This window comes from Sebastes fasciatus, chromosome 8 (genome assembly GCF_043250625.1).
Source record: "Sebastes fasciatus isolate fSebFas1 chromosome 8, fSebFas1.pri, whole genome shotgun sequence".
NCBI lineage: Eukaryota > Metazoa > Chordata > Actinopteri > Perciformes > Sebastidae > Sebastes > Sebastes fasciatus.
In genome coordinates, this window is record NC_133802.1 from 33,517,317 (window position 1) to 33,527,250 (window position 9,934).

The following is a 9,934-nucleotide window of genomic DNA, read 5'->3' on the forward strand; positions in this document are numbered from 1 at the left end:
AGATTATATATTTGTCAAAATAAAAGTGATTTAATATCCCGGCTGACTCCTCAGGCTTTTGATTCAGTTATTTTTCATATTTTTGGGAAAGATGAAAAAACAAAACATAAAAGAACACACATTTTATGTCATTTATAGTTTATTTATTTGATATGTGCTCATAGTGGCTGTTATCCCTAAAACTTGTCCTATCAGTAGGCCACCATTTTCTGTGGAAGAGATGATAGAAACATGTTAGATTCAGTGCAGCAGTAACACATGGGATCATCTGTTTAATTGATCCAGATTCTTTACTGTTTGAATCCTGAATGAAATAGCACAGGTAAAACAGCAGTGCCGTTAGAGCGAGAGGTTGAGGAGCTTACGGAGCTGATCCAGTCGATGTAGGAGGTGACTCTGGTGAAGACGGTGGGCTTCTTGGGGAAGTTGCAGCTGAGCCCGGAGCCGAAGCTGACGATGCCGTGAACCTCCCAGGCGCCGTCGGTCTTCTGGCAGTTCAGAGGGCCGCCAGAGTCTCCCTGAGACATGTGAGAGGAAACACGTGATGCAAATCCCCACAAGTAACAGTAAGTTGTTGTCAATGAAAGACCCTCAGTGACTGTTTACATCATACATTATGATACCTTACAGACATCCCTTTACATTTTATTCAGACCTTTTAACTGACTGACTCTGAAATACTGAATGTTGTTCTCAAAAAAAGCATTTTAGGAGAGGCAGTTTTCAGATTTGTTTGGGGGGAATAGTGTACAGTATCGGAGAAATATCTCAGAAAATGTAAAGAGACAGAGCTTCTACTGTGTAACAGTTTAGACATGTAGATTTTCTCTATTAATCAATTAATCGTTTGGTCCATAATTTGTCAGAAAAAAAACAATCACAGTTTCCCCAAAAGATACCTCTCATGGTCCTGGGTTCTGGTTGTAGTTTGTTTCCTGTTTTATTTTGAAAGTTACTCTTCCCTCGTGTCATATTTTACATTTACTTCCTGCCTTTGTCTTTTTCCCACCTGTTTTCCACCAAACTTGACTTGACTGGTGTTCCTCATGTTCCTCATGTTCCTCGTGTTCCTCATGTTCCTCGTGTTCCTTGTGTTCCTTGTGTTCTTCGTGTTCCTCATGTTCCTCGTTGTTCCTCCGGTTTGTCCTCAGTTTAGTTTTTTGGTATTTTTCCCTTTTTCGCTACCAGCTTTTGTTTATTGTACGTGGTGTCTTGCATTTGGGTCCTACTCTCTTTACTGAAATTGTAACACAACCAGCCGTCCAAAAACCCAAAGACTTTTAGTTTAACATCATAGAGGACTTAAAAAAAAGAAGTCAATATTCACATTTGAGAAGCTGGAACCAGTGAAATGACTTAAACAATCAATGATCAATGACCAAAAAGTTGCTGATTTAATTTTCTGCCGATTGATTAATTGTTTCAGCTTTACTTTGTTACATTGCTTATATTATGTGGGACATGTTATGTAAAATGAATATTGAAATATATATATGGGCCCTATTCTCCACAGTAAGTACAGAAATAAAAACGTAACCAAAGAATGATCCTCTATAAAACGTGACCGACTTACAGGTTGTGTCCAGTTTCCTTATATCAGAGAGCATCGGTGCTAGTACAGTATACAGTACGATGTGTCATTTTGTGTCATTTTTAGACTCACGTTGCAGCCGGACACGACTCCGTCTCCGCCGGCACAGACCATGGTGTCCTTCACCTGAGGACCCCACCAGTCAGGCTTGGTGCAGGTGGCGTGGTCCACCACGGGCAGGAGGCCCTGCTGCAGGATGTCAGCAATGGGACCTCCGGCTGTGAGGAGCAGAGACGCGTAATAGATCAACTTCAGCTCAGGTAAATGACGAGGTGACAAACACAACTTTAACCAGACAGATGGTTCATCAGACTGCGGCTTTGAGGGAAACACTTCAGAATAATAGACCGCCAAAAAAACATCAGTTAGTATCTAATTAACTTAGAGACAACTTTACTTTTGTAGTACAGTACATGCACCCTAAATATAGGTAGAATATAAATTAAAGGCTCAAATACTAATACTAACCTAAACACAAAGAAACTGTTAGATAGTATTTTATTAAAACTGCATTAAATAATGTTTTCTTAGCTAGTTTGTGTTTTGAGATATGATGTCATGCCACTCGGTGTTACATTTTGGTCGCAGTAAACACTTAACGTTGTGAATTAAGTGAAAATACTTGCGTAAGTTTAGGCAACAAAACCACTTAGTTAGGTTTAGGAAAAAAACATCCTGGTTGGGCTTAAAACTACTACGTTCATTAAGTGAAAATGTGACTTGACGTCGTGAAGGATGCACACCAGATTATTTCACACCACCAGAACTATTATCTGATGATATTTTAAGTGATCAGTTAAATGAAACGGAGTTTGTCTCGGAGAGAGGCAGGAGATCATCGGTTACTCACTGTAGACGCGACCCCATCCAGTGACGTAGCAGGGCTCGTTATGGGGGAGGATGAAGCCAGCAGCAGGGAGACAAGCAGCCATGATGCTGTCAGAGAAGGTGACGGGGGACTCCAGCTTGATCAGGGCGATGTCGTTACTGGACAGGAAACACGTTTAGATTCATACTGAAATGAGTCTCGCAATTCAGAGACAAATCCTTTGGCATGAGAAGTAATTTTTTTTTTTTTTACCGGATGAACAACAATGTTCGCGGTGCCCATGAACAAGGCACCCGCCTCTGTCTCTATCAGGTTGTGCTTCCCCATGGCTGTAAGTGCTGCAAGTCGACAGAGAGAAGAAATACCAACCATGTTTTGATGGGTTCTATTTGGAAATATGGTCCTCCTAATAATTCACCCATCAGCTTTCAATCTGCTGAATAAGTGTCCAACATAATTAACTACTTTTCTACCTTTAGTCACTTGATTCTGGGAAGTTCTTGAATTAAGTAAAACATTTTTACATATGTAATAATTCCATACAGCGTGATCCATGTCACTGATGTTTTTGTCCGTGCTGCATTGAGTTATGATAACCTATCGGCTCCACTCTTTCATACCTCAGAGTTTCCTAAACTTTTTTTCTGGGGACCCACTTTTTAAAAATGACAATAGGCCTTATCTATAAATCGCCAATTTGTGCGTAAATTAACGTTCCTGACCATTTTTACTGCCATTTCCGCATCACCTCAGAGCAGATATACGTTTCATAAATCACAACTTTGTTTTATACTTTTTATTGAAAACATATACACATGCTAAATACGTTATAAATGAGACCAAATATATACATTTAGGTGGAGTAAGAAGGCTAAAACTTAGTTAAAACTAACTGAATGTACACTAGCCTTTCATATTAGATTCAATGTTATAAGTAGGCTACAACTATCAGAGCAATACGAACATTCAGGCTCCTTCGTGTGGCTCCAAGGTGTACTGCAGATATAAATGTTAAATTAAAGACTATGGAAGTAATTCTGCGAGTTAATTTGGTGACCCTAATAAAACCTCCTGCGACCGTCGTACCTGATGCAGTGAGCAGCAGTGAGGACCCACTGGTCAGAGATCAGAGTACCTCCACAGGTGTGTCTCCACTCGCCCTGTCGGTTGTACTGCAGGGAAATCTAAAACATACACATGAGAACACAATCAACTTTCTATATGTTTTATTATAAGACTTATTGAATATATATCACAACATCCCTAATTTTAATGTATTTATTTTCCTTTTTTTGTCCTTTAAACATTGTTCTAATGCATTTATTTCCCTTGTAAAGCACTTTGAATCACCTCTGTGTTTGAAAGATGCTGTACAAATAAGCTTGCCTCTTTCAAAATTCAATATTGCTTAATATTGTGAGTAATATATTTTTTTTATTTATTTAAAAAGAAAAAAAGTAACATCTACAGACAGACTCACAAACATACCAACCCCACATACAGAAAACAAGCATAAAATAAAATAAAAAAATAATAAAAAATAATGAAAAATTAAAAAAAAAAAAAAAATGAAAGTAAAGTATATCTTAACTATAGGCCTGTAATTTGCTTTACTCTCATGAAGTCTGCAGTCTAAAATAATTCTTTTTCAGATCGTTGATATCTTGTTTTACCTGCCAGGGCCAGCTGTTAGGCCTGACGTCCTCTCCTCCAACCACCCTGCTCACCACGGGGGGGAAGGTGGGCAGGCCGCACCCGTAGGCTGAAACGACAGACAAACACAGAAACTGTTAATCTACATTCAGTTTGTAGAGAAAGCTGAAATAGTCTGTGACCGATGAGAAAGAGCCTTACCGCCGGCAACAAAGAGAGCAAAAACCACAAACTTCATCATGTCTGTATCTCCACAGTTCACAGTGAAACATCTGACTTATTTATACACCTTTTCATGACGTTATGCAACCTACAAAAAACTGGATCAAATTCCTGGAAATGTTCCCTTTGACAGATCTTAATACCGGGGTGGAGCAACATGACCAGGAGTACGAGGCCAAGGCCAAAGTGTGCTGCAGTCGTGTATAATTATAAACATGTTTGTTGAACGAGTCGGTGGAATGAAGGTTTCTTTTTCGGTTTTATCATTTAAGAGCTGGAGTTGACACAAAGAGCCTTACTCCATATCAAATATACTGTAGCCCTCCCTCTTACAAAGAAACATAGTGCCTCCTTCAGCGGCTGAAGTTTCCACAAGTTGCTCATGAAAGCACTGAATGTTTCCTGTGGCCGTACTGAAGTACTTACTGTATTAGTACGTGTAATACTTGCATACATAAAAACAGGTCTGTTCATGAGGTTTGATTGCAATATCTGCTCTTAAATATAGAGGATGAAACAGCTGTATTCCTCTGCATTGATCCACTAACTTTTGACAAAATATGTGATTTTGCATGTCAGCATTTGATCTATTATTTTTATTTTTTTTATTTTCAGAAAAGAAGTTGCGCTGCAAAAAAATAATGTTTTTGTGTTTCTTCTGCTCTCTTGTGCCTTTTATAATGTTTATAAAATATTACGGTAAAATGCAACTTTATCACACACCAAATAATACATTACATTATTTACAAATATTGATATCCAACCTTGCTGAAAAATTAACTATACATCAATAAAATTATACCTAATTCTAATAATTACATCTGCAAAACAATCATGTATATGCCACATATAATCACATTAAAACTGATGTGGGATTAAAAGTGCAAACTGAGATTGTTGATATCTATGTTTGTATTTAAAAGAAAAAGAAAAAGCTTTTGTCTCTCTGTGAATCTTATTTTATTGCAATTTAATTATATATATTCTATTTAATTATTATTGTTGTATTTGTTTTCTTGTTGTGAAGCACTTTGGAACGTTGTTAAGAAAATAACAAATAAAGTTTATTTTATTTTCTTTATTTATGTATTTTTTCCTTTATTTAACCAGGTTAGTCCCATTGAGATCAAAGATCTCTTTACAAGGGAGAACTGGCCAAGATAGCAGCAAGACAGTTATAGTCAAAGTAACAGACAACACATAAATTAACAACATTAAAACTTGCTCATACAAAACACTTGCACACAGACAACCTGGACTGCAGCCATTTCACCATTATTTAGTTTATTATTTATTTAGTTTATTATCCATCCATCCATCCATCTGCAACCGCTTATCCCGTTAGGGGTCGCGGGGGGGCTGGAGCCGATCCCAGCCGACATTGGGCGAAGGCAGGGTACACCCTGGACAGGTCGCCAGTCCATCGCAGGGCTGACACATAGAGACAGACAACCATTCACGCTCACACTCACACCTACGGGCAATTTAGAGTCCACAATTTAACCTAACCTGCATGTCTTTGGACTGTGGGAGGAAACCGGAGTACCCGGAGAAAACCCACGCTAACACGGGGAGAACATGCAAACTCCTTAGTTTATTATTATTATTATTATTATATATGCAAACATATACAGTAATATATATTTAAAACAAAATGTCTGTTTCCCAGACCATAAACTGACTTCTAAGCCTGCCAACGTACATTTTAATTTCATACATTGAGTATATTTACATATAAAAATAGGGCAGCACTTTTATTTTCTTTGTTAGAACAACACAGTTAGACTGACCATTCTCAAATGAGCATATAAGCATACAGAGCGTGAACATGGTCTGTTATTTAAAGTTAAAGTTACCTGACCACCTCAGGTCACAGTGAGACACCTGTGAGGTTCACACAGAGGTTGCGTTGGGCAGATAAGGTGTATTTGGGGATATCTGTGGTTACTTATCTCCAAGGTTGATTTATTTTTCCCCCCACAAACTTTCCCTGGCTGCTCCGAGGCAAACGTTGAGCAACACCTTTTAGGTCTTTAAACAGCAGGTGTGTTCAAGCGCTATAAAAGGACGAGCACGTCCCCCTGAACCTCTACAGAAGACAGTCACAATGAAGTTCGTGATCTTGGCTTTGTTTGTCGCTGGTGGTAAGCTCTGATACTACTCTGACCGGACAATTAAATGTGTTGCTTCATATACGACTGTCAACATTTGATATGAAGTATTTTGATAGATAGAGAATAACCGTTTAAATAAATCACTATATTGTGTATTGTTGTTTCTCAGCCTACGGGTGCGGCCTGCCCACCTACCCTCCCGTCGTCACCAGGGTGGTTGGTGGAGATGATGTGCGTGAGAACAGCTGGCCCTGGCAGGTATGTTCCCTTTAACGCTTCTCTTTTTAAATTCTCTGTCTTCTTTCCATTTCCTAAAGTCATAAAACATGTTTGTTCTCCTCAGGTGTCCCTGCAGTACAAGAGTGGCAGCAACTTCTACCACACCTGCGGTGGCACCCTGATCTCCAACCAGTGGGTCCTCACTGCCGCTCACTGCATCGGGTGGGTTTAAAACGTTAAAAGAAATCTGAAATCAAGAAGGTACACGAGGACAAAGAGAGCCAGGCTCAGGATAGACAGGGTGGTAGAGGCAGTACGGAGGAAGTGTGTATACTTTACTCTAGCAGTCTGATATGTCAGATACACAGAGTTGGTCGTAACAATGCAGTTTAATCTTTAAAGGGATAGTTCGGGTGTTTTGCAGTGGGGTTGTATGAGGTACTTGTTCATAATTAGTGTATTACCTACAGTAGATGACAGTCTGCACGCTCCCAGTTTGGAGAAACAGACAGGAGTTACTGCACGGGAGTAAAGCGATGTACTGCTGTGGACGGGGCCGGCAGCAAAACACATTTTAGCCACCTAAAAAAAATCAATATCCGTTAAACTGTACGCTATATTTACAATATTTTTATAAAATAATAAAATTGTAATAAAATAAAATGGAATAAAAGAGGTAGTAATGATCAGCAATAAAATGTTATGCAATGCATAGATAGATAAGTTTTCAGTTCCCCGTCGGAAAAGGCTGTCTGATGGCTAGATAAAGTGGTGAAAATATTCTAAATATAGCGTACACTTAAACTGATATTGATTTTTTTAGGTGGCTAAAATTGGTTTTGTTACATCGCTTTGCTTTCATGTCGGTACTCCTGTCTGCTTCTCCAAACTGGAGGCGTGCCGACTATCATTTACTGTTGTAATACACTGACTATGGAGAAGTGTTACATACAACCCCACTGAGAAACACCTGAACTATCCCTTTAAAACTGATTGTTAGTATTCCTACTTTTATTCCATGAAATCATTTAAGAACTGGCTATTTTATAGAAATCAGAATATTAATTATTGGTAATACCACTTTAGTTTACACTGTACTCATTTTCAGAGTTAGATGGACACTGTATGTTGGCAGCAGTCGTCCTATAGTAATATAATGTAATGTATTGGTACTTGTTATAAGTAAGTTGGGTGTTGTTGAATAGATCTCAGACTAAAGCAACTCTGACTCTTGTTTCTATGGTTTTTTTTATGTGTCCGAGCAGCAGTCGCACCTACAGAGTCCTCCTGGGAAAACACAACCTGGAGACCAACAACGAGGCCGGCTCCATGGCCATCAGCCCCAGCAAGATCGTTGTCCACGAGAACTGGGACTCCTACAGAATCCGGTGGGCTCCGCGTCATTTCCCTCCATCTTATATAATATTATGCTGCTGTGATTATATTTTGTTAAGCGTGTTCTGCCCATGCTACTAATGCTCATTAACATCCTCTTTTCTAAATGTGGTGTTCTAGTAACGACATCGCCCTGATCAAGCTGTCGACTCCCGTCACTTTCACCGACGCCATCATGGCTGCATGTCTTCCCAACTCTGGGGACATCATGCCTCACAATGCTCCCTGCTACGTCACCGGCTGGGGTCGTCTCTGGAGTGAGTAGGCCTCTACTAGCAACACACACATCAGTCAAACATGGCTGGCGACATTAATGTGCTCCCATATCTTTAATTTCAAAGTTGTTTCCACCTTCTCCTCTCAGTTTTAAGATACATTTGAGTTGAATTTGAACACTTTTTTCTTTAATTACACTTTAATTACACCATGAACGGTGAAATGGAAGTCAAAGTTCTCTGTGCTGATTAGATAGAAACATTTAATACAAGCTCATACAAACAGACAGGATGTATAATCTCTGTTAATCCTTTCTGATCATTAAGAAACTTGTTTTTTTCACCCACTCTGAATGGAAACTGGACCTAGTGAACCTAGTTTTGGAATAGACTGAATCTCTGAATCTGAATGCCGTGTTCTCTCCTACAGCTGGAGGTCCCATCGCCGACATCCTGCAGCAGGCCCTCCTCCCTGTGGTCGGCCACTCCACCTGCACCAGGTCTGACTGGTGGGGCAGCCTGGTCACCAGCAACATGATCTGTGCCGGAGGAGACGGAGACCTGGCTAGCTGCAACGTGAGTCGGATTCCTTTTATTTGACAAACTCATGTTATTCACTGTAGAAACTAAATCCCAGCCTTAAACTCAAAGCACATCTATACATTTAAAAGCCGTCTTCTGTGAATTTGTCAAATATCCCATTTGTCCCCGTTCCCCCTTCAGGGAGACTCCGGCGGTCCCCTGAACTGTCAGAACCCTGATGGCTCCTGGGACGTCCACGGCGTGGTGAGCTTCGGCTCCAGCATGGGCTGCAACTACCCCAAGAAGCCCTCCGTCTTCACCAGGGTCAGCGCCTACATCTCCTGGATCAACAACGTGAGTAAAAGAAGCACCGGATAGTAAAACATTTATCAAAAAGTTCTCATGATGCACTGACAAGATACAGTTTTAGTTTGAGCAGACAGCAGTAAAAGAGACACTCACTGTTTACTGGCTTTAAGGACAAATCAAAACACAGAAAGACCTTATTAAGATTTTAGTCCTGGTTGATTTAGAATTTCTTTTTGAGTGAAAACAATGAAGTTGTGCTCAGAGTTCAGCAGTCTGGAGTCTTTTTGTTGTTACATGAGCTTCACATTTTCAGAACTGTGTGGATAGTTTGATTTTTGTGTGTGTATACAACGGAGAAAAACTGTAAACCAGCATTTCATAATACTGCAAATATATGAATATTGCAGTACTTTCATCAGTGGGCCTGTGTGTTACCTTGTATGGTGATAGATAGTGATTTAACAGATGTTAATTTAAATTAAAATCTTTTAGATTGCCACGTTAAACTACAGACCTTTGTTGTGCTTATTACATGGCTCTGGATATTAAATATCTGAGAAATTGTTATATTTAAAAGCAGCAAAAACCTCTTTTTACATTCTTAGTTTCTGCCAAATTTAAATAATTTTCTAGAAATTATATAAATTATGAAATACCACAGTAATTATCATCTCAATTTGAGAAACTCAGAAGAGTGAAATGGCAATGATTAAGAAGCCCAGGTGCTGTAGCGCCCTCTAGTGGAGTACTTTTAAAATATTCTCTTTATGTTTTTTTTTCCAGGTGATGACCAGGAACTAAGATGTTGGTTTGTGTTGTTGTTGTTGGTCGTTGCACTTCATTAAATAAAGAATGTAGTGGCTAA

The 9,934-nt window shown here is 39.3% G+C and overlaps 1 protein-coding gene and 1 pseudogene across 1 annotated transcript; one reads left to right on the forward strand and one right to left on the reverse strand.

Annotated features, from left to right (window-relative positions):
- Positions 1–121: 121 nt before the first annotated feature.
- Positions 122–4,409, reverse strand: LOC141772006 (chymotrypsin-like elastase family member 2A; annotated as a pseudogene).
- Positions 4,410–6,300: 1,891 nt separating this feature from the next.
- On the forward strand, positions 6,301–9,934 carry LOC141772003 (chymotrypsin-like elastase family member 2A). Its single transcript, XM_074642615.1, has 8 exons — positions 6,301–6,439; positions 6,579–6,667; positions 6,753–6,850; positions 7,894–8,016; positions 8,144–8,280; positions 8,669–8,814; positions 8,962–9,114; positions 9,853–9,934. The coding sequence occupies exons 1-8, from the start codon at positions 6,403–6,405 to the stop codon at positions 9,868–9,870; spliced, it is 801 nt and encodes a 266-aa protein (XP_074498716.1). The 5' UTR covers positions 6,301–6,402; the 3' UTR covers positions 9,871–9,934.

Excerpts from the sequence above, each read along its gene's own strand:
- LOC141772003 (XM_074642615.1), top strand. The coding sequence starts at position 6,403 with ATGAAGTTCGTGATCTTGGCTTTGTTTGTCGCTGGTG. Across the intron at positions 6,668-6,752 it reads AGAACAGCTGGCCCTGGCAG|GTGTCCCTGCAGTACAAGAG; the intron begins GTATGTTCCCTT and ends TGTTCTCCTCAG. Across the intron at positions 8,281-8,668 it reads CGGCTGGGGTCGTCTCTGGA|CTGGAGGTCCCATCGCCGAC; the intron begins GTGAGTAGGCCT and ends TCTCTCCTACAG.